At 46.7% G+C, this 26520-nt stretch overlaps 1 gene segment (V, D, J or C); it reads left to right on the top strand.

The window, feature by feature from the left end:
* The first annotated feature begins 2141 nt into the window (after positions 1-2141).
* LOC119960460 lies at positions 2142-24722 on the top strand. The segment is given in 7 exon segments: positions 2142-2187; positions 2316-2643; positions 3850-3890; positions 20787-21086; positions 21284-21592; positions 22445-22753; positions 24275-24722. Coding segments are annotated over 7 exon segments (1725 nt in total).
* Positions 24723-26520: the final 1798 nt, after the last annotated feature.

The raw sequence follows: 26520 nt of genomic DNA, 5'->3' as shown, positions 1-26520 counted from the left end.
TATCATCAGCAAACTTCGCTAGAATGCCCCCAGTCCCTTCATCCAGATCATTAATATATATGGTGAACAGCTGCGGCCCCAACACTGAACCCTGTGGGACACCGCTGGTCACCGGCTGCCATTCCGAAAAAGAACCTTTTATCCCAACTCTCTGCCTTCTGTCAGACAGCCAATCCTCAACCCATGCCAGTAGCTCACCTCGAACACCATGGGCCCTCACCTTACTCAGCAGCCTCCTGTGTGGCACCTTATCAAAGGCCTTTTGGAAATCCAGATAGACCACATCCACTGGGTTTCCCTGGTCTAACCTACTTGTCACCTCCTCAAAGAATTCTAACAGGTTCGTCAGGCACGACCTCCCCTTACTAAATCCATGTTGACTTGTTCTAATCCAACCCTGCTCTTCCAAGAAATTAGAAATCTCATCCTTAACGATCGATTCTAGAATTTTACCAACAACCGAGGTTAGGCTAATTGGCCTATAATTTTCCATCTTTTGTCTTGATCCTTTCTTGAACAAGGGGGTTACAACAGCGATCTTCCAATCGTCCGGGACTTTCCCTGACTCCAGTGATTTTTGAAAGATCTCAACCAACGCTTCCGCTATTTCTTCAGCCACCTCCCTCAGAACTCTAGGATGTAGCCCATCGGGGCCAGGAGATTTGTCAATTTTAAGACCTTTTAGCTTTTTTAGCACCATCTCTTTTGTAATGGCAACCATACTCAACTCAGCCCCCTGACCCTTTATAATTTTTGGGATATTACTAACGTCTTCCACTGTGAAGACAGACGCAAAGTACTTATTAAGTTCTCCAGCCATTTCCTCATCTCCCATCACTAGCCTTCCAGAATCAGTTTGAATTGGCCCAATGTCTACTTTGGCCTGACGTTTGTTTCTTATGTATTGAAAGAAACTTTTACTATCATTTCTTATATTACTGGCTAGCCTGCCTTCATATTTGATCCTCTCCTTCCTTATTTGTCTCTTTGTTAACCTCTGTTTGTTTTTGTAGCCTTCCCAATCTTCTGATTTCCCGGTGCTTTTGGCCACTTTATAGGATCTCTCTTTTTCTTTGATACATTTCCTGACCTCCTTTGTCAGCCATGGCTGTCTAATCCCTCCCTGGATAATCTTTCTTTTCTTGGGGATGAACCTCTGTACAGTGTCCTCAATTATGCATACAAACTCCTGCCATTTTTGCTCTACTGTCTTCCCTGCTAGGGTCTGCTTCCAGTTGATTTTCACCAGTTCCTCTCTCATGCCCTCGTAATTACCTTTATTTAACTGTAACACCATTACATCCGATTTTGCCTTCTCTCTTTCAAACTGCAGACTGAACTCAACCATATTATGATCGCTGCTTCCTAAGTGTTCCCTTACTTTAAGATCTTTAATAAAGTCTGGTTCATTACATAGCACTAGGTCCAGAATAGCCTGCTCCCTTGTGGGCTCCATGACAAGCTGTTCCAAAAAGCCATCTTGTAAGCATTCCATGAATTCCTTTTCTTTGGATCCACTGGCTACATTATTTACCCAATCCACCTGCATATTGAAGTCCCCCATGATCACTGTGACCTTGCCTTTCTGACATGCCTTTTCTATTTCTATTTCTATTTCCCGGTACATGTTGCGCCCCTGGTCCTGACCACTGTTAGGCGGTCTGTACATAACAGACGTCTTATTCCCTGTTAATATAATTTCATCTGTTTGTGATCATCCACTTATGTTGGAGTACAGAAATAAAGGACAATGGAATTAAGTTTAATTAACAGATGCGAAAATATAAATTCACCAATAGGATGATGAGAGACATTACAATGAATCCAGTCAGACAAACAAATATCCCGATACAGAAAAATGCCTATTTTAATAATAACCTATAGTAAATCTCTGGGTCAATTCTGTTCGGGGAGGGGAGGGGGGGGAGGGGGAGGGGAGGTGGGGGGGGGGGGCGGTGGTGGAAGGTGGGACGTGGATCCAGGCGCCGCCTCCACCAGGGAATCAACAGGCGGCGCCTGGAAAGCCGCCCCCTTCTGCCGGGTATTTAAATGCCGCTCACTGGGACCCGAATCCAACAGTCCGGGAGCTGGTTTGTTCACTGAGTTCCTGACACAACCATTTCCCCCAAATGACCAGAAGGATGAGGTGGGCCATTTCTCTCAGTTTGTTGCTGACTTTCTTATCCCGTGAGTAGTTTTTATTGTCCAAGTCTCTCACTGTTACTGTCTCAGTGTTAGTCTCTCTCTGGAATGTTCCAGAGTCACCAATCATTTCACCAGCATTAATCCTCGGGCTTTTTGATATATATTTACAGGTGTCCAGTCGGATGTTGTGTTGACTCAGCCAGAGACAGAGACCGGGCGTCCCGGAGGCTCCCTGAGACTGACCTGTAAAACCAGCGGCTTCAATCTTGGGAGCTACTGGATGGGTTGGATCCGCCAGGTTCCCGGACAGGGGCTGGAGTGGCTGGTTCACTACTATGATTCATCCAACACCATACACTACGCGCCAGGGATTCAGGGCCGATTTACTCCGTCCAAAGACACCTCGAACAACATCTTCTCTTTGGCCATGACGAACCTGAAGACCGAAGACACCGCCATCTATTACTGTGCAAGAGACCCACAGCGAGAGGAACCAGGGCTGGACCCGCACAAGAACAGCTCGAGAGAGAATTCAGCAACTTCCACCTTAACCTGAAGGTCAGTACTTGATTCAAATCTAATATTAATGTCAGTGGTCAGAACCGGACCACGAACCGCGTCTGACACAACTGAGACAGACAAATGTTCGCAGTAAAACCTAACGAACCTACTGATATCAATGTGACTGTGTTTATATGTAATGTCTCAGTTTCAGCAATCACTGACCTGAACAGGATACTTGTTTTATTATGTCTATAATTTGAGCAGAGCGTTGTACATTGTGTTTTGTAAACTGCTGCCTAAATTGTAAATTAGATCAGAAGTAAACGTGTATTTGAAGTGAATATTGAGCGGCAGGACTGAACAGAGAGTGAGTGCAGTTTTTGTGCGGGTGTCTGTCACTGTGACTACAGCAGTGGGTCACAGTGCTGTGCACAGCGACATCCTCATACAAAAACCTCAGTGAAATAGTTTGTTCAAATTGGTGATCAGCGCCACAGCAGGATTGTCAATGTCAATGAACTTTAAATAAAACAAAGTTTGGAAGTAATAGTAGTTTGCAAAAAGGTATAAAAATCTTCCACTTTATCTTTGTTGACCGACACGCGAATTCTGCACAGAGGGTTTAAAAGTGTTCTGATCCTCTTTATAAATGTAATTACCAGGACAAGCTGAAATAACTCACCCATTCGCTCTTGGAAGAGACAGTTAGTTTTCTGGGTGAACAGTGAAATTAAATCTCTGTATTTTACAGTTAACAGTCTGCCGCAGTATTTGACACGCTGTGTCTCATTGTGATACCTGGGGCACAGCAGTTACTGTTAATACAAAAAGCCCCTCAGCACTAATTAACTGAGGCTGGCTCGGTGCTCGTTTTTACAATCCAACTTTATTCACAGTGAAGTATTATTTATCTCCAGCACTGACAAAATGACAATAATTAATGTGGAAAATTGGTTGTCGTTATTTAGTCACAATTGGTGTTTTCAATAACATTTCCATGTCTGTGAAATATAAAACATTCGGTCATTTATGAAGTGAGAACGGTATCCACAAATATTAATATAATTTCCTGAAAATTAATCGTGAATTTTCTTTGCCGTTGGTTTGTGAATATTTAAAATAATGGTGGATTTCTGTCTATTTTGTGCAGGTGCGGTTATTGTATGGAGCAGCCCAGGGAATGTGACACTGTGACGCCTTCGACTACTGGGGACAAGGCACCATGGTGACGGTGACTGCAGGTAAGAACCATTCCGTCATTTACCAACTGTTTTACTTGAGTATTTGTTTTATATTTTTCTGCATTTTCAAAATCCATTCGTTCACTGAAATGTGTTTTGGTGGATCATGTACTGCGATGTTGTTGCAATGTTTCATTTGATTCTGCTGAAAGGGGGATATAGAATCCCGAGGTTTCTTGACAGAAAGATGCTGCTGAGGGATTCAGTCCCTGTTTGCTGTGATCTGATGTTTATTTGCTGAGGATACTGTGTGGCTGGGTTACTTTAAATACAAAACGTCTGTTTTTATGATGTTTAATCTCGGTTCTATCTAATGACTGCAGTTTGTACCGTCTTCCGCACAAGTGTATGAGATCGAACCCAACATTGACAAAATGCGCTAAAGTTTCTGTATTATCTTATTGAACATGTTCTTCATACTGAAAGTGCTGATGATATTATTCAAGTTTTCTGTTTAGTTTACCTGTTCATTCATTTGATGACATGAGGGTTTGGTGCATTCTAAATTGAAATTTTCTTGCAATGTTACAGGTGATTCTTTTGGAAGTGTTTGTAGAATTGAGCTGCTTCTCTATGATGTTTCATTCCTTCAGTGATGTGATTTGGTGTTTTCCTGCTGAGGAATGTTTTTGGGTGACTTTGTGCAGGAAAGTTTGTGAAACGGTTTGGTGTGTTTCAACTCGGTGACACTGAGCGGTTACACGGTTTGTGATTGAATGCAAAGAGTCTACGTGTTTGAAACTGTTTGTCTCAGGATGGTAGGCAGAGAACAGGAAGGCTGTTTCTGCATCTTGAAAAAAAGTGAAAATTGCAGATTAAACTAAGCCACGTTTTACGACAATCCTTTCCGAGCACATGTTGTTGCTGCAATCAGTTTGCCGTTTGTGCAAAGTTTAATTGCATCTGATGGTTGCAGATTTTACCATGAACTGCAAACATTAAGAGCATTTAAATGTGTTTGAGAAATGGCTCAGTATGAAAAAAATGGTTACGTTTCAATATTTATTTGTTGTTAATATTCGAGCACCTCGCAATGCTATTGCTGTTATTCCACATTTCTGTTTAGTTTAATAATTTATACATTTGGTTGCGAGCTGGTTTGCTGGATATTGATATTTTCTTGCAATATTAAGTTTGATCCTGTTCGATGTAGAATTGAGCTGCTTCTCCATAAACGGGTTTCAGTCTTTCATTGATGTGATTTAGTGTTGTGTTCTGTTGAGGAGATTGTGTATCTGGGTGACTTTAAACGATTCAGATCTGTCAAACGGTTCAGCGTTTCTGCATTGTTTCTGCATTGTTTAAACTCCGTGACACTGAGCGGTTACACGTTTTCTGGTTGAATGCAAGTCTCGGCGTTTGAAAATGCTTGAAGGGCGATTGTCGGGAGAAAACAGCCAGGCTTAAGAAAATAATCTAATAAAGATATGTTGATGCATTTTATAATTTTAATTGAATCTTCCAGATTAAACGAAATAATGACTGAAACGCCCATACAGAACATAGTAACATTTAGATAATTCAAACCATTGCACTGCGGTGATGCAACTCTATATTAACCAAAGGTTATTATATATTAATATAATTCATCATTAATCACCTTTCACAATCCTGCTGTGTTCTGCACGAGGTTTGCATGACCGGACAGGTTTCTAGGCTGGAAATACTTTGTAGTTCCAGTTATTCTATTATTTCTGTGCCGCTGCAACTATATTATATCTTCACTGTAATGCGTAGTTGGATAGCGAGGTAATTATCATTAATCTAACCTGAAACAGTTTTCTGAGATGTGGAAGTCGCTGCCAATCAAGGAATTGTTCCCATGATTTTATTTGTATTATAGGAAAGTTCAGATTGCATATGGCATTAGATTGAAAAGTAAAAGCTTGAATGTCAAACCGATTTATTTATTTACAAAAGGTTAACAGTACCTCTGCATTTATAATGACATTCTGTCTCCCACGGCTGTGCTCGACACACGATAGAATTATAGGAAGAACAGATGATTGGAAAGAAGGAATGATTATATCTCGGCTTTAAGCTTAAATTTTATTAAATGCTAAATTCAACAATAAATTGTCGACTCCACTTGCTCATAATGGGTGAGTTTTGCAAATGATTTGAATAAATATTACTGAGCTGTTCATGACTTTCTGAGAATAGATGGAGTTTATGATTTATCAATGTGTTCAGAAAGGCGCATATTTTACACATTTGTAGGTCGAATAGAGCAATTGGAGTAAAAAAAATAAAATGTGAATATAGCCAATTAAATGTTAAGATGATTACATCGAGTAATTTGGAGTTTACTGTTCAACATTGTTTGATTGTCAGGTTGTTTTAATTAAATCCCAATTATTTCATAAAGCTCTGGGTAAAAACAAATTGGGGATTATTGAATGCTATTTTTATTATATTTATTATTATAGTACAGATAATCGAATAAAGAATTAGCTGACAATTAACAATAACTTACAATACAATATCAATGATAATTAATTCAACATATATGATCTCCTACAATTGAGTTGTTTCCTGGCGTACAATATCTCAAATGTTTTAGAGAATTTTAATAATATCTGAAATTAATTTAGGAAACCATACAGTTATTTATACTGCTGTGTGCAGCTAAATTCTTTTTCTGATTACATTCTTTTGCCCTGATTCTTTTTCTGATTACATTTAATTGTGATTTTAGATCATATCAGTGGGTAATGTGAATATTTCCTGGTTTGTTTAATTATTGCCCTGTCACTGAGTCTCTGTTCCGTCATTAATCTACCCTGAATCTGTAATATTTAATCTGCTAATTTTCAGCAAAACTACTTTTTGCCCAATTATCGAGTTTTGAGACAGAGAGAAATAGTTAAAAACCGAATGCAGTTTTGAAATTAATGTCAGTTTAATTTCAAATAAGTCACTAAATTATTGTTGTCGGAAGTTGGCCATTGATAAATTAGAATCAAACAGTTTCATGAAATTGACAGATTGAACAGATCTATCTGCTGGAACTCGATTGTTGTAATTTCTGTCTGTTCAGTTTCTGTGCGTGCGGTCACTGTGCTGAGACAAGGAATCTTCCTGATTGGTTGTAAATCTTCTGCTTCATTTTCCAGTATTTCAGGGAGTACAATTTGATCAAGTCCTTCAATAAAACTTGTATCTGTGTGGAATGTGGAAATTGTACTTGATGTTTGACTAGGCGACTCAGAAAGGGGATTCCAAACCCAGATTGTGACAGTCAGAAATAATTCGGCAACGCCAGACAGGCTGGAAAAGGAGATTTGGTTGATTTTTAAGCAGTGATATATTGGTCTTGGGAATTTTCAATTCGGCAATGCAGAGAGCGATTTATTGGGCTACATTCCGTGCTATGGCAGTCCTTGATCTATTTAATGGGCCAGTGCAGCGGATAAATCCCTTTGCATTTTATTTTTAATCCTATCCTAGGATTCTGGAGGCGCTGGCAAGGCTAGATTTTATTATATATGCCTAAGGGTCCTTGGGAAAGTTTTGATGTGAAGCATCCTTGAATAGCTGCAGTCTATGTGGCGGAGGTCTATCTGCAATATTGTCAGGGAGGGAGGTCCAGAATTTTGACTCGGCGACAGTGAAGGATTGGCGGCGTGTTCCCAAATCAGGATGGTGAGTGTCCTGGAGGGGAACTTGCAGGTTTTGGTGCACCCATACATCATCACAAACACATGCATACTCTCGGTCGCTCACACACACATTCTCTCACATCCTCACACAAACTCATTCTCTCACACACATAATCACAATATTTCTTTCAAACATACACACTGTGCCTCACACGCAATCACACACTCACAATCTCACTCTCAGACACACTGTGATGATCTCTCACTCACGCGCTCTCACTCACACGCTCTCTCACTCACACACGCTCTATCTCACATGTACTCTCTTTCACCAAATCTCTGACACACCTTGCCTCACTCTCACACCCACTCTCAAACACACAGACCGTCTCTCTCCCTCACATACAAGCATAATCACTCTTCACACGTAGCATTTTTTTCTTTCAGGCTCTCTCTCACACACATTCCCTCTTATATACATATACAATATCTCAGACGCATACAAACTCGCCACCACATTATTACTCTCTCACTCCCTCGCTCTCGCGCACTCTCACACGTGCACCCTGGCACATGCCCTCTCTCTCTCTCATGGACACTGTCTCATTCTCTCTCTCTGACAAACAATCTATCTCTCTATTTCAGGCATCAGGAGGTGCACTCTCTCATACTCTCTCATACGCACATTCTTTCATTCGGAATTCTGCAACAGACACTATCTCAGACACACAGATCTCTCTCTCCCACACACAGTCCCACATCCATAATCGCTCTTCAAACAGAATCATTCCTTATTTCACACACACAATCTCAAACATACGATCTCTCTCCCTTTCTCTCACACACACTTCCACAGACACACACACGCACCCTGTCACACATACATTCTCTCACCTGCTCCCTCTCAGGCACACTGTGTCACGTGTCTCTCACACAATCTCTCTCTTTCGCACATGCACACTCTCACACACATACTCACACAAGCACTTATTTCTCTCTCTCTCTCACACACACACACACACACTGGTACATACATACCTCGTGAATACACTTTCTTTCACTCAAACTCAGACATGTTCTTTGGCATACTCGATCACACGTTCTCAGAAACACACAAACGTGCCCCCACATTCTGTCTCTCTCTGACACACGTGGTCTCTCTCTCACTGTCTGAGGTACACACTCACACGCTGTCTAATCTCTCACACACACTCATCATACACACACTATCTCGAACTCACGCACACAATCTGCCATTTACACACACTCTCACACACATTGCCTCTCTCACCCACACATAAAATCTCACACACACACTTCCCCTCACACACACTCACACAGAAACTATCACTTGCACATTCTTTTATTCTCCCTCTAAACCTATCTCACATCCATACACGTACTCTGCCTATCTCTCTCTCTCTCACACACACAGGAACACACACATATGTTCACACACACTTACACTCAGACGCACAAAACAGCAACACACTCACACGCAAGGAAACACACACACATATACACACACTCAGGAGCACACACACTCATCACACACACAGCAACACACAAACAGAAACAGACACACACGCTTACAGACACACAGGACCACGCACACAGGGATACAGAGGGACACATACAAACACAGGAACGCACACACACACACACACACACACACAGGAACACCTAGGAACACGCACATAGGGATACACACATGCAAGAACACACAGACAGCTGAGTGTGACTGTTCGTGACATCAAGGCAACATTTGAACCAGTGTTGCATCAAGGACCCCGAGCAAAACTGACGTTTATGGGAATCGGGGGGAAATTCCCCGCTGGTTTGAGTCATACCGAACGGAAGATGGTTTTGGTTTCTGGAGGTCGATCATCTCAGTTCCAGGACATCACTGCAGGGGTTCCTCAGTGTTGGCCCCGCCATCTTTAGCTGCTTCAGCAATGACCTTCCAAAAGTCAGAAGTGGGGATTTTAGCTGATCATTGCACGATCTCCGCAGTTACTGAAGCAGTCCATTGCTAAATGCAGCAAGATCTGGACTATATCCAGGCTTGGACTTACAAGGGGAAAGGAACATTCGCACCAGACAAGTGCACGCAATGGGCATCTCAAACAAGCGAAGATCGAACGATCACCCCAATACCATTCAATGGAATTACCATCGCTGAATCCCCTGCTGACCATTGACCAGAAACTGAACTGGACTCGCCATATACACTGTGTGGCTGTGATAACAGGTCAGAGACTCGGAATTCTGCAACAAAAACACCTCCTGACGCCCCAAAGCCTGTCCACTATCTGCAACACCAGGTTAAAGTCCAACAGGTTTGTTTGGAATCTCTAGCTTTCGGAGCGCAGCTCCTTCATCAGGTGAGTCACCTGAGTGAGACTTCTTACTGTGCTCACCCCAGTCCAACGCCGGCATCTCCATATCACCATCTGCAAGGCACGATTCAAGAGTGTGATGGAATACTCTCCACTTGCCTGGATGAATGTAGCTCCAATGATACAAAAGTAGCCCGCTTAATTGGCACACCATCGACCACCACTCCCTCCCTCCACCACTGAGGGACACTGGCAGCAGTGTGTAACACCTACAACATGCTCTGCAGAAACTCGTCATGGCTCCTGAGGCAGCACCTTCAAAACTCACAACAGCTGCCATCTGTACAAGGACAGCAGACACATGGGAACATCACCAACTGGAATTTCTCCATCCAGCCTCTCACCATCGTGACCTCAAGATATCACATTGTTCCTTCACTATCCATGATTCAAAATTCTGGAGCTGCCTCCCAAACACCACATGGACTGCAGTGGTTGAAGAATGAAGCTCACCACCACCTTCGCAAGGACACTGAGGGATGGGAAATAAATGCTGGTCCAGCCAGAGACGTCTGCATCACAAGAATGAAGAAAACACTCTGACATAATATGACAATAATTTTACGGCCTGAAATTGCCATTTTCAACATGAAAATCTATTAAGTTGCAGGAATGTTCATTGTTCCAGTTCCGAATTGTTTTGTACAAAATTAAAATCACACCGACATTAAAGCAGGTGCCCAGTGATCTACACTGCTGTCTGACTGTACACATCCAGTATTACTGAAAGTATTAAAGCAGCTGCCCAGTGATCTACACTGCTGTCTGACTGTACACAGCCGGTGTTACTGAAAGTATTAAAGCAGCTGCCCAGTGATCGACACTGCTGTCTGACTGTACACAGCCGGTGTTACTGAAAGTATTAAAGCAGCTGCCCAGTGATCTACACTGCTGTCTGACTGTACACAGCCCGTGTTACTGAAAGCTGATCAATGTGGAGAATCAGGACAGGATGGATGGAGAGGAAGAGGAGGAGGCGGGGGTGGTGGACCCGAATGGAAGAGCCCCCAGCTTGGCTGTGGACAAGAGACAACAGGAAGCTGAGCCTGAGCGGAACGTCATCCAGAGAAACATCGTCCTAATGGACTTGGAGAACCTGGGAATGATCATCACGGCCACTCACCCTCACTCACTCACTCACCCTCACTACTACACCCTCACGCACACATCCTCACTCACTCCTTTTTAAAATAAATTTAGAGTACCCAATTCATTTTTTCCAATCAAGGGGCAATTTAGCCTAGCCAATCCACCTACCCTGCACATCTTTGGGTTGTGGGGATGAAACCCACGCAAACACGGGGAGAACGTGTTAACTCCACACAGACAGTGAACCAGAGGCGGATTGAACCTGGAACCTCGACGCTGTGAGGCAGCTGTGCTAACCACTGCGCCCCCGTGCTGCCCTTTGACTCACTCCAACACACTCACTCAACCACCATCACTCATCCACCCTCACTCACATCCTCACTCACACAAACTCACCAATTCCTGAATCTCCCTCACTCATCTACTCTCCCTCACCCACCCTCCCTCACCCACTCTCACACACCCACCCTCACTAACTCTCACACCCTCACTCATCCACCATCACTCACACATCCTCACTCACACATCCTCACTCACACAGCCTCACTCACACATCCTCACTCACACATCCTCACTCACACATCCTCACTCACACAGCCTCACTCACACAGCCTCACTCATCCACCCTCACTCACACATCCTCACTCACACATCCTCACTCTCACACCCTCACTCATCCACCCTCACTCACACATCCTCACTCACACATCCTCACTCACACAGCCTCACTCACACATCCTCACTCACACAGCCTCACTCACACACCCTCACTCACACTCACTCACACACACTCACTCACCCACCCTCACTCACCCACGCTTACTAACTCACCCACCCTCACTAACTCACCCACCATCACTCACACACCCTCACACACACCCTCACACACACAGCCTCATTCACACATCCTCACTCACACAGCCTCACTCACACACCCTCACTCACACTCACTCACACACACTCACTCACCCACCCTCACTCACCCACGCTTACTAACTCACCCACCCTCACTAACTCACCCACCATCACTCACACACCCTCACACAAACACCCTCACACACACTGACTCACACACATTCAGTCACACACACTCACTCACACACACTCACACACACACTCACTCACACACACTCAGTCACACACCCTCACTCACACACATTCACTCACACACATTCACTCACACACACTCAGTCACACACACTCACTCACACTCACTCACACATCCTCACTCACACACCCTCATACACACACCCTCACTCACACACACTCACTCACACATCCTCACTCACACACACTCACTCACACAGCCTCACTCACACACCCTCACACACACACCCTCACACACACTCACTCACACACACTCACTCACACACACTCACTCACACTCACTCACACATCCTCACTCACACACCCTGACTCACACACACTCACTCACACACACTCACTCACACACCCACACTCACACACACTCAATCACACTCACTCACATCCTCACTCACACACACTCACTCACACACACTCACTCACACACTCACTCACACACACTCACTCACACACCCTCACTCACACAGCCTCACTCACACACCCTCACTCACACACCCTCACTCACACAGCCTCACACACACAGCCTCACTCACACAGCCTCACTCACACAGCCTCACTCACACAGCCTCACTCACACAGCCTCACTCCCTCACATAGCCTCACTCACACAGCCTCAGTCACACAGCCTCACTCACACTGCCTCACTCACACATCCTCACGCACACAGCCTCACTCACACACCATCACACACACAACCTCACACACACTCACTCACACAAACTCACTCACACACACTCACTCACACACACTCACTCACACACACTCACTCACACACCCTCACACACTCACTCACACAGCCTCACTCACACACCCTCACTAACTCACCCACCCTCACTCATCCACCATCACTCACACAGCCTCACTCACACACCCTCACACACACCCTCACACACACACCCTCACACACACTCACTCACACACACTCACTCACACACACTCAATCACAAACACTCACTCACACATCCTCACTCACACACACTCACTCACACACACTCACTCACACTCACTCACACACACTCACTCCCACACACTCACTCACACACCCTCACTCACACACCCTCACTCACACACCCTCATACACACACCCTCACACACACTCACTCACACAGCCTCACTCTCACAGCCTCACTCACACACCCTTACTCACACACCCTCATACACACACCCTCACACACTCACTCACACAGCCTCACGCACACACCCTCACTAACTCACCCACCTTCCCTCATCCACCCTCACTCACACGTCCTCACGCACACAGCCTCACTCACACACCCTCACACACACCCTCACACAGCCTCACTCACACACACTCACTCACACACACTCACTCACACACCCTCACTCACACAGCCTCACTCACACAGCCTCACTCACACACACTCACACACCCCCTCACACACACTCACTCACACTCACTCACACACACTCACTCACACACACTCACTCACACACACTCACTCACACACCCTCATACACACACCCTCACACACTCACTCACACAGCCTCACTCACACACCCTCACTCACACAGCCTCACTCTCACAGCATCACTCACACACCCTCACTCACACACCCTCATACACACACCCTCACACACTCACTCACACAGCCTCACGCACACACCCTCACTAACTCACCCACCCTCACTCATCCACCCTCACTCATCCACCCTCACTCACACGTCCTCACGCACACAGCCTCACTCACACACCCTCACACACACCCTCACACAGCCTCACTCACACACTCACTCACACACACTCACTCACACACCCTCACTCACACAGCCTCACTCACACAGCCTCACTTACACACACTCACACCCCCCTCACACACACTCACTCACACACACTCACTCACACACACTCACTCACACACCCTCATACACACACCCTCACACACTCACTCACACAGCCTCACTCACACACCCTCACTAACTCACCCACCCTCACTCATCCACCCTCACTCACACGTCCTCACGCACACAGCCTCACTCACACACCCTCACACACACCCTCACACACACTCACTCACACACACTCAATCACACACACTCAATCACATACCCTCACTCACACATCCTCACCCACACACCCTCACTTACGCACCCTCACACAAACACCCTCACACACACTCACTCACACAGCCTCACTCACACACCCTCACTAACTCACCCACCCTCACTCACACACCCTCACACACACACACACTCACACACACTCACTCTCACACACTCACTCACACACACTCACTCACACACCCTCACTCACACACCCTCACTCACACAGCCTCACTCACACGTCCTCACTCACACGTCCTCACTCACACAGCCTCACTCACACACCCTCACTCACACATCCTGAGACGCACTCCTTCACACACACTCACTCACACACACTCACTCACACACACTCAATTACATACACTCACTCACACATCCTCACCCACACACCCTCACTTACGCACCCTCACACAAACACCCTCACAGACACTCCCTCAAACACACACCCTCACTCACACAACCTGATTCACCCACCCTAACACACTCACTCACACACCCTCACTCACTCACACACCCTCACTCACTCACTCCCCTCACACTCACAACCTCACTCACTCAAACAGCCTCACTCACTATAACACCCTCACTCAACATCACTTTCTCACATTTGCTAGCCCAACCTAAATTGCTCCCCCTCATTCACCCGCACTCATTCACACACCCTCACTCCACCTTAGTCACTCACACTGATTCACTCACCCACCCTCACTCACCCAGCCTCACATTCCCACCCTCACTCACACATCCTCACCCATACACCCTCACTTACGCACCCTCACACAAACACCCTCACAGTCACTCACTCACACACACTCACTCACACACATTCACTCACTCACACTCACTCCCTCACACACCCCCTCACACACACCCCCTCACACACACCCTGACACACACACAGACACCCTCACATACACACCCACACACACCCTCACACAAACACCCTCACACACACCCTCACACACACACACCCTCGCACACACACACAAGCTCTCATACACAAACCCTCACACACACCGTCACACACACTCACTCACACACCCTGATACACACACCCTCACACACACTCACTCACACACACTCACGACACTCCCCGCATCTCCCTCACTCACCTACTCTCCCTCACTTACCCTCACTCACACACCCTCACACACACTCTCACTCACACACCCTCACTCACCCACCCTCAGTCACCCACCCTCACTGACCTTCACTCAGACTCCCTCAAACACACACCCTCACTCACACACCCTGATTCACCCACCCTAACACACTTACTCACACACCCTCACTCACTCACACACCCTCACTCACTCGCTCCCCTCACACTCACAACCTCACTCACTCAAACAGCCTCATTCACTATAACACCCTCACTCAGCATCACTTTCTCACATTTGCTAGCCCAACCTAAATTGCTCCCCCTCATTCACCCGCACTCATTCACACACCCTCACTCCACCTTAGTCACTCACACTGATTCACTCACCCACCCTCACTCACTCAGCCTCACATGCCCACCCTCACGCATTCTCACTAACCCTCAGTCAAAGAACCTCACTCACCCACCCTCACTCATTCACCTCATTCACCCTCAGCCATACACCTTCACACTACCCTCATCACCCACCCTCATTCATCCTCACTCACTCACACACCCTCACTCACACTTCCTCGCTCGCCCAACCTTATTCATTCACCCATCCTCACTCTCTCAGCCTCATTCACTCACCTACCAACCCTCACTCACCTTTATTCAGTAACCCGCACACGCACCCACCCTCACTCCACCTCACTCGCCCACCCTCACTCATCCTCCTTCAGTCTCTCAGCTCAATCAATCACCCATCCTCACTCACTCACTCTCACTCACTCACCCACCCATCCTCACTCACTCACCCTCACTCACTCACCCACCCATCCTCACTCACTCACCCTCACTCACTCACCCACCTACCCTCACTTATGCATGCTCAGTCACACACCTTCACACGCTCACCCACACTCACCCACACCCACCCACCCTCACTTACTCACGCTCAGTCACACACCTTCACACACTCACCCTCATTTACTTACCCTCATCCACCCATGTTCACTCACCCTCATTCACACTGCCCTCACGTACTCACCCTCGTTCACTCACCCACCCACCCTCGATTACCTTAATTCAGTAACTTACCCTCACTCAGTCACCCACCCTCACTAACACACTAACTCACCCACTCACCCTCTCCCACTCTCATGCACTCAACCTCACTGACACCCTCAATCACTCACCTCACTCACTCTCTCACTCACTCAGCCACCCTCAGTAAACTACCCTAATTCAACCCCACACACCATCACTCGCCCATTCACTCGCATTCACCCACCCTGACTTACTACCCTCACTCACACAGCCTCACTCACAAGGCGTCTCTCACCCACCATTCCCCAAGCGTCTTCACTCACAATCTCACCCATCCTCATTCACACACCCTCACCCATGTTCCCTCATACAGCCTCCATCAGCCACCCTCACACACACTCATGCACCCACCCTCTTTCACCCACTCTCACTCACCCTCACACCCTCAGCCACACTCATTCACTTACCTTCACTCACTCACCCTCACTTCCTCACACTCACTTACCCTCACACTCACCCTCATTAACTCACTCACCCAACCTCATTCAATTACCCTCATTATCTAATGTTCACTCACTCATGCACCCACTCTCATTCACTCACACACCCTCACTCACCCGCTAACTGTCAGGTACACTCCTGGCTCACTCACCCTCACTCATTCCCCCTCACTCAGTCACCCTCACTCAATCACCCCCACTCAATCACCCTCACCCAATCACCCTCACTCAATCACTGTCACTCAATCACCCCCACTCAATCACCCTCACTCAATCACCCTCCCTCACCCACCCTCACTCAATCACCTTTGATCTCACGTTCACGGCACACCTTCACTCACAAACTCACCCTCACAGCCTCCTCAGCCAGCCTCGCTTATTCACCACCTCTCACTCACTGCCCCTCAACCATACAGACCCATCCACGCTCAGTGACATACCCTCAGCCCATTTACCCTCACTCCAGCAACCACCCATTCTCTCCCACTCATCCAAACTCCAACCCTCACTCAGGTACTCACTCACCCGCACTCATTCTCCTACCCTCACTAAGTTACTCACTCACCCGCACTCACTCTCCTACCTTCACTCAGTTACTCACTCACCCGCACTCACTCTCCTACCCTCACAGTTACTCACTCACATACACTCACTCTCCTACCGTCACTCAGTTACTCACTCATCACACTCAGCCTCTTACCCTCACTCAGTTACTCACTCACCCACACTCACTCTCCTACCCTCAATCAGTTACTCACTCACCCACACTCACTCTCCTACCCTCACTCAGTTATCCACTCACCCGCACTCACTCTCTTACCCTCACTCAGTTACTCACTCACCCACACTCACTCTCCTACCCTCACTCAGTTATCCACTCACCCGCACTCACTCTCCTACCCTCACTCAGTTACTCACTCACCCGCACTCACTCTCCTACCCTCACTCAGTTACTCACTCACCCGCACTCACTCTCCTACCCTCACTCAGTTAATCACTCACCTGCACTCACTCTCCTACCCTCACTCAGTTACTCACTGGCCCACACTCACTCTCCTACCCTCACTCAGTTACTCACTCTCCTACCCTCACTCAGTTACTCACTCACATACACTCACTCTCCTACTGTCACTCAGTTACTCACTCACCCGCACTCACTCTCCTACCCTCACTCAGTTACTCACCCGCACTCACTCTCCAACCCTCACTCAGTTACTCACTCACCCACACTCACTCTCCTACCCTCATTCAGTTACTCACTCACCCACACTCACCCTCCTACCCTCACTCATTTACTCACTCACCCGCACTCACTCTCCTACCGTCACTCAGTTACTCACTCATCGCACTCACCCTCTTACCCTCACTCAGTTACTCACTCACCCACACTCACGCTCCTACCCTCACTCAGTTACTCACTCACCCGTACTGACTCTCCTACCCTCACTCAGTGATTCACTCACCCACACTCACTCTTCTACCCTCACTCAGTTACTCACTCACCCGTACTCACTCTCCTACCCTCACTCAGTTAGTCACTCACACACCCTCACTCTCCTATCCTCACTCAGTTACTCACTCACATACACTCACTCTCCTACCATCACTCAGTTACTCACTCATCGCACTCACCCTCTTACCCTCACTCAGTTACTCACTCACCCGCACTCACTCTCCTACCTTCATTCAGTTACTCACTCACCCACACTCACCCTGCTACCCTCACTCATTTACTCACTCACCCGCACTCACTCTCCTACCGTCACTCAGTTACTCATTCATCGCACTCACCCTCTTACCCTCACTCAGTTACTCACTCACCCACACTCACGCTCCTACCCTCACTCAGTTACTCACTCACCCACACTCACTCTCCTACCCTCACTCAGTTCCTCACTCACCCGTACTCACCCTCCGACCCTCACTCAGTTACTCACTCACCCACACTCACTCTCCTACCCTCACTCAGTTACTCACTCACCCACACTCACTCTCCTACCCTCACTCAGTTACTCACTCACCCACACTCACTCTCCTACCCTCACTCAGTTACTCACTCACCCTCTCTCACTGATGCTCAGGAAATGGGCAAGGGAGCGTCTGCAACGGGGGAGGAATAGAGAACTGGAGCGAAACTGATGACGAGTGGCGCGAATGTGGCTGCATGACACGGGATTGTCGGGAGGCGGAGGAAAGTGCAGAAAGCCGGGGGAAGGGGCAGAGAGCCGGGGGAAGGCGCAGAGAGGCGGGGGATGGAGCAGAGAGCCGGGGGAAGGAGCCGAGAGCCGGGGGAAGGAGCCGAGAGCCGGGGGAAGGGGCAGAGAGCCGGGGGGAAGGGGCAGAAAGCCGAGGGAAGGTTCAGAGAGCTGGGGAAGGTAAAGAGAACAGGGGGAAGGAGCAGAGAGCAGGAAGAAAATCCATGCAGTTGGTCATGAGCGATAAGAATCGGGGTAAAGCGAACCGTGCTGGTGGGAACTGCCAGGAACCGGGAAAAGCACAAAGAATTGGGAAAAGTGCAGCACACATGGGCAAAACACAAAGAGCAGGAAGACAATGCAGAGTCGAGAAAAAGTGCAGAGATGCGGAAGAAAGCGCAGAGCGCCGTGAAAAAGAGCAGAGAGCTAAAAGAAAGTGAAGGGACCAGGAGAAAGGTACAGAAATCCAGCGGGAACCGCAGAGAGATGGGGGACGCACAGGGAGCGCGGGGCGGGGGGAGGGAGGGGGGGGGGGTGCAGACAGCCCGGTCTCAGTGACAGGCGGAATGTGAAATTAACTGCCCAATCAACACAGGCAGGGGGATGGGGGAGGAGACTCGACAGACCGAATGGCCGACTCCTGCTGTTAATGTGCATGATCCTAAAATTAGAGAATGTTGCAACTACAGAGTTTTATTGTAATTATACAAATCTGCATTCAGTTAGCTGGATTGTGACGTACACAGCTCAGTGAGCTGGATTGTGACGTACACAGCTCAGTTAGCTGGATTGTGACGTACACAGCTCAGTTAGCTGGATTGTGATGTACACAGCTCAGTTAGCTGGATTGTGACGTATACAGCTCAGTTAGAATGATTGTGACGTATACAGCTCAGTTAGAATGATTGTGACGTACACAGCTCAGTTAGCTGGATTGTGACGTACACAGCTCAGTTACCTGGATTGTGACGTACACAGCTCAGTTAGATGGATTGTGACGTACACAGCTCAGTTAGCTGGATTGTGACGTACACAGCGCAGTCAACTGGATTGTGACGTACACAACTCAGTCAGCTGGACTGTGACGTACACAGCTAATTTAGCTGGACTTTGACGTACACAGCTCAGTTAACTGGATTGTGACGTACACAGCGCAGTCAACTGGATTGTGACGTACACAACTCAGTCAGCTGGATTGTGACGTACACAGCTCAGTCAGCTGGACTGTGACGTACACAGCTCATTTAGCTGGACTTAGACGTACACAGCTCAGTTGGCTGGATTGTGACGTACACAGCTCAGTCAGCTGGGCGGCTGGTTCGTAATGAAGATCAATCCCAGCAGCGCGGGTTCAATTGCTGCACCGGCTGAGGTTATTCATAAAGACTCCCATTCTCAACCTTGCCCATGGCCTGAGGTGTGGTGACCCTCAGGTTAAATCACCACCAGTCAGCTCTCAAAAGGAGAGGGCAGACTATGGGACATTACATTTTGTTTTACATGATGGCTGACATAATGGGGAAAATCATCCGCTCTTCGCTTTCAATCCAATGCAAATTACATCATTCAGATTACATCAAAATGTTGTTTTATGGCAGGTGATAGAGACGCAGAAAGATGTAAGTTTCTAATGAGGCGCAAACAGGTGTTGGTTCTCAAATGATAGAACTAATAAAAGCTGAAATGTGGATGTAGCATTTATTAGGAAAATGTTGGAATAAACACATAGTTCTCGTCAAATTTAGAAATGTTTGGTTACTGAATAAATACAATCCCAGAGTCTAACTTGTTGAATGGGCCATTCTCTCCCAGCGACACCGTCTCCGCCCACTCTCTACAGCCTGGTCTCCTCCTGTCAGCAACACAACACCGACAGCTCCGTCACCTTTGGCTGTTTGGCGATGGACTACTCCCCAGAAATCACCAGCCTTACCTGGAAGAAAGATGGGCAGCCGATCATCACTGGAGTTAAGAAATACCCTTCAGTGAGAAACAAGAAGGGAACCTACACCCTGAGCAGCCAGTTAACCATCACCGAGTCAGAGGGGGCATGCAGCAAAATCAGCTGTGAGGTTCGACACAGCGGCTCAGACAAGAGCATTGGAATGACATGTAAGTGTTGTGGAATCTGTGAGAATCAGAAACCTTGTATAGGATCTTGGATATAACTAATTTTAATACTCTGCATATTTCTGATCCCTGGAAAATCCAGCTATGTGTCTATTGACCACAAACATGTTTTAAAGCATATGAACTTATTTTTTTCATCAATTTTTTCTGCAAGAAATATCTTATTGTGTTTCTTGAAGGTCCCAGAATTTATGCTCCAAATGTTCTCCTCACCGTGAGTTCCAGTGAAGAAATCACAAGACAGAAATTTGCAACGATCGTCTGTTCAATTTACGATTTCCAGCCAAATTCAATCACGGTGAAGTGGCTGAAGAATGGACAACCCATGGGTTCAGGAATTGTCACCTCCCCCGCCTGTGAAGTTAACGGGAACTTCTCGGCGAGCAGTCGGCTGGCAGTCTCCGCTGGGGAATGGTTCAGCAAAGCGGTCTATACCTGCCAGGTCACTCATCAAGAGGTCACCCAAAGTCACAACATCACCGCGTCTGGTAAGAGACACAAACAGAGGAAACAATAAATCATCCTGCACTCTGATGTTAATCCAAATCAGGAATTTACTGAAGTTAGTGCAAAACACAGAATAACTTCTAATTTACTGCCATTAGTTTGTGTTTCATTCTGATGGAAGAGCTGCATTAGGATTGCTGACCATTCACGATTTTATGAATATAGAAATAAATGTATTCCTATAATTTGAAGTAATTTAGTGAGTGAGGTGAATCAATGAAATGAAAATCGCTTATAGTCACAAGTAGGCTTCAAATGAAGTTACTGTGAAAAACCCCTCGTCGCCACATTCCGGCGCCTGTTCGGGGAGGCTGGTATGGGAATTGAACCCGCGCTGCTGGCCTTACTTGGTCTACTTTAAAAGTCAGCTATTTAGCCCTGTGCTAAACCAGCCCCTGGTGGACTTGATATCAGCTTTATCCTCAGACAGCTGATTATATTTGAGAGTCAGTGGGTGTCTGGAACCCTTAACTGATAACAGCTCCGGGGGAAGTGTTGGAAAGTTCATCCAACCTATTTATGGATCAGCCTCCAGTACTTCGTCCCTGAGATCAGGACTGGAATATTTGTATTGGGAATGCTGCAATGCTATTCGTTAGAATGGCATCGGGGCTGACTGTATTTCACAATGAGAATAGTTTTCAGAAACCAAACTGGTTTTCCAATGCGTATCGAAGATTAAAGGAGATCTTTAAAGGTTGATGCTTCGAAGTTGATTATTTCGAGGTTGATGTTTCGAAGTTGATTTATTCCCATTTAGAGTTCAGGCTGAATCCTGCTGACCTGATTCTGAAGATCAAACTTGGGTTGATTTTCACTTTTTTCATTCACAGATCCTTCCATTTGCACTGATGCCTCAGTAACAATAGTGCCACCACCAATAGAACAGGTCTTACTGGAGGCGACTGTAACCTTAACCTGTGTCATTTCGAATGCTCCTTATGGAGTCAACGTGTCCTGGAGTGAAGCGAAGAAGCCGCTGAAATCAGAGATCGCCGACAAGCCTGGGGCAGATACTGAGAGCGTGCTCAGCAAATTAAACATCTCGACACAAGCCTGGCTGAGTGGGGCTGTGTTTGACTGTGTGGCGAGCCATCAGGACCTGCCAACTCCTTTAAGAATTTCAATTCACAAAAAAATAGGTGAGCGGTGAGACTGAAGCAATAATTGAGCCATTGTGTCTATTTCCAGTGTCAGTGCAGCGGTCAGTATTTAGCATTCAGTGTATTTATGGTCCATTCTGATTGGTAATTCCACTAACTAAATACTCTGGGCGTTTAGAGTTTCAGGGGGAAATTGATATGTAGATGAATGAACAATGAATTAAATCCAGTGATATTGGGTGTAGATCAAGCGAGACCATAGACCGCAAGACATAGGAGCAGATGTAACCCATTGGGCCCATCAACACCGGTCCAGCCTTCAGTGAGTTCAAGCCTGATCTGATGTGATAACCTTCAACTCCTCTTTCCCACCTTATCCCCATATCTCTTGACGGTTTTACTGATTTAAAATATGTGTCCCTCAACCTTGAACGTACTGACCGACCCAGAATCTGAGGTCGCCTTCATTCTTCTAAACTCCAATAAGTACAGCCCAGCCTACTTAACCTCTCCCTGTAAGAAAATCCCTCCATACTCGGGATCAACCTTGTGATCCTTCTCTGGACTGCCTTCAAAACCAATCTGTCTTCCTTAGATAAGGGCACCAAAGCTATTCAAAGTATATCAGGTGTTGTCTAACTAATTCCCCAGTTTTAGCTAGGCTTCCCCATTGTTATATTCTACTCCTTTTAAAATAAAGATCAGCATGCAATTTGTCTCCATATTACCTGCAGAACTTACTTTTTGTGGTTTCTGCACGAGGGCCCCCAATTCCCCCGTTACTTCAGCTTTCTTCAGTCTTTCTCCATCTAAATAATAATTCTTTATGTTCTTCCTCCTACCAAAGTGTCTAACCTCACATTCTCTGTCCCTCTGTGGATTTCCTGTAATCCTCACCACTTGCCTTTCTACCTATTTTTTGTCATCTGCAAACATGGGAATAGTACATTCATTTATCAAACACCGTTTTGAAATTCATGTATTTTACATCTATTGCCCCACCCCCTCCCCCTCCCTCTCTCGCCTTCTCGTCATCACCTCAAATAAGGGCACTAAATTTGTCAGGCATGATTTACCCTTCCCGAAGCCGTGCTGACTCTGATTATATTGAGTATTTCTAAATGCTCAGCTATTGGATCCATTATAATGGGCTCGAACCGTTTTCCACTGACAGATGTTAAGGTCCCTGGCCTATAGCTACCTGTTTTTGACTCCCTCCCCTTTTGAATAAGGGTGTTACATTGGCAGTTGTCCAATCTTCTTGGGGTAAGGTGGGAGGAGCCTGGTGTGGAGTTTATACACCAGCACAGAACAGTTGGGCCGAATGGCCTGTTTCCCTGCTGTACACTTTCTGAAACTTTCGAATCCATAATCCGTAAATCCTCAGGGAAAAGGATTGTGCCCACCTCTGCTCCGAGCTGGGAAACCGTACAGATCCCAAAGTGGAAAATGGAAACCTTTAAAATCCAACACAAAACACATTTCTCTCACATCTAACCCGCGGTTCCATTGTCTCCGGAATTCCCCATTTTATTGACATTTATTGTACATTTTCTGCAGATCCCAATCCGCGGGAACCGTCCGTCTCTGTCCTCCTGCCCTCGGCTGAAGACGTCTCCGCTCAGAGATTCGTCTCCCTCAGCTGCTTAGTGAGAGGTTTCTCCCCCCGAGAGATCTTCGTCAAGTGGACCGTCAATGACAAGCCGGTGAATCCCGGCAACTACAAGAACACCGAGGTGATGGCGGAGAACGGCAATAGCTCCTTCTTCATGTACAGCCTGTTATCCATTGCAGCGGAGGAGTGGGCCAGCGGCGCTTCTTACTCCTGTGTGGTGGGACATGAAGCCATCCCCTTGAAGATCATCAACAGAACGGTTGATAAATCCAGCGGTAAACCCAGTTTTGTGAACATTTCCCTCGCTCTGATGGACACCGTTAATTCATGTCAATGAGAATCGATTGGTTATATTTCGAACTAAAATAAAAATAATAAAAACGTTTCCTCTAATTGTGATTTAAACATACAGCCGCTTGATTAATGGTATTTCCACTTTACTGATGTTAGATCTGAAAATGAAATGAAAATCACTTATTGTCACAAGTAGGCTTCAGTCAAGTTATTGTGAAAAGCCCCTCAGCGCCACATTCCGGCACCTGTTCGGGGAGGCTGGTACGGGAATTGAACCGTGCTGCTGGCCTGTCTTGGTCTGCTTTAAAATCCAGCGATTTTAAACCAGTCCCTGGTCAATGAGACCCGGATTTCTACAGGTCTCAGCCCCAAGTCTGATACAACCAGAGCTCTCAGCTCAGAAACACCCTGGGTTAGAGACAGAGTAAAACTCATTCATTCCAGGATTCAGCAAAATATCTTCATTGACTTTCCTCCAGATGAGGAGAAATCGGACAATTTCCCATTTCAGACAAACAAACCCATCACATTTAGATCTCGGTGTTCCTGCTTCTCTCATTGTCCATCCCTTTAAAATTAATGTCAGCTTTAAGTTGCTGCATGAGACCCACTGGGAACTGATTTGAGGGTCACACAGAAACATGGACCAACAATCTCCAGTCAAAGAGAGGGGAAAGTGAAATTGTTAATCCACTGTACCCCCACCTCCCCAACAGAGAGAGCGGGAGGGGTATTAGTTATTCCACTGTCTCCCCACCCACCCACCCACCTCCCACACAGAGAGAGGGGGAAGGGCATTCGTTAATCCACTGTACCCCCACTTCCCCAATAGAGGGAGGGGAGGGGTATTAGTTAATCCACTGTACCCCCACTTCCCCAATAGAGAGAGGGTCTTTAGTTAATTCACTGTACCCCCACTTCCCCAACATAGAGAGTGGGAGGAGCTTTAGTTAATACACTGTACCCCCACTTCACCAACAAAGAGAGGGGCATTAGTTAATCCATTGTCTCCCCACGTCCCCAACAAAGAGAGGAGTTGGGGCATTACTTAACACACTGTACCCCCACTTCCCCAGCAAAGCGAGGGGAGGAGCATTAGTTAACACACTGTGCCCCCACTTCCCCAGCAAAGCGAGGGGAGGAGCTTTAGTTAACACATTGTGCCCCCACTTCCCCAACAAAGAGACGGTGGTGGGCTGAGTTAATCCACTGTACATCCGCTTCCAACAATGAGGGGGGGGGTGGTGTACATTAGTTAATCCACTGGACACCCGCTTCCAACAATGAGGGGGGGGGGGTGTACATTAGTTAATCCACTGGACACCCGCTTCCAACAATGAGTGGAAGGACATTATTTAATCCACTGCCTCCCCACTTCCCCAACAAAGAGAGCAAAGGGGCAATACCAACACATTTTACCTCCACTTTCCCAACCAAAAGAGAAGGAAGGTGATGAGTGAACTCTCTGTATCTCCACCTCCAACAGGGAGAACCCAAAGGCAATTTGCTGAGCTGACCAGAGAGAGGGAGATTATTAACTCAATATCTTCCCAGTCCCCAAGCAGGGAGTTTGGAAGTAAACGGTTGTCTGGACTAAGAACTCAGTTACTGACATTACAAGACGCCATGTAGTTTACAGGCTGAAACATTATAAAGATGTTCTTAAAATATCTATTTATGCAACATAATTTTTTTAGCACCCTTGTTCCTCTTATCCGTATGCTAAGACCGATTCCCCATAATCCAAATCCAGACTGGTGATTGAATTCTCTCTGGGTTTTCACTGTTCTCTCCCGAGGAGCCTCCTTGTTTTTTTGCATTAGGTCACCTGATGTCAGCTTGCAACTCACGGAAAACACATTTATATGCAGAAAGTACAACATATTCTACATCGGTA

Source organism: Scyliorhinus canicula, unplaced genomic scaffold (genome assembly GCF_902713615.1).
Source record: "Scyliorhinus canicula unplaced genomic scaffold, sScyCan1.1, whole genome shotgun sequence".
NCBI classification, from domain to species: domain Eukaryota; kingdom Metazoa; phylum Chordata; class Chondrichthyes; order Carcharhiniformes; family Scyliorhinidae; genus Scyliorhinus; species Scyliorhinus canicula.
The sequence above is the reverse complement of the archived record's forward strand: the minus strand, read 5'-3'. Positions and strand labels throughout refer to the sequence as shown.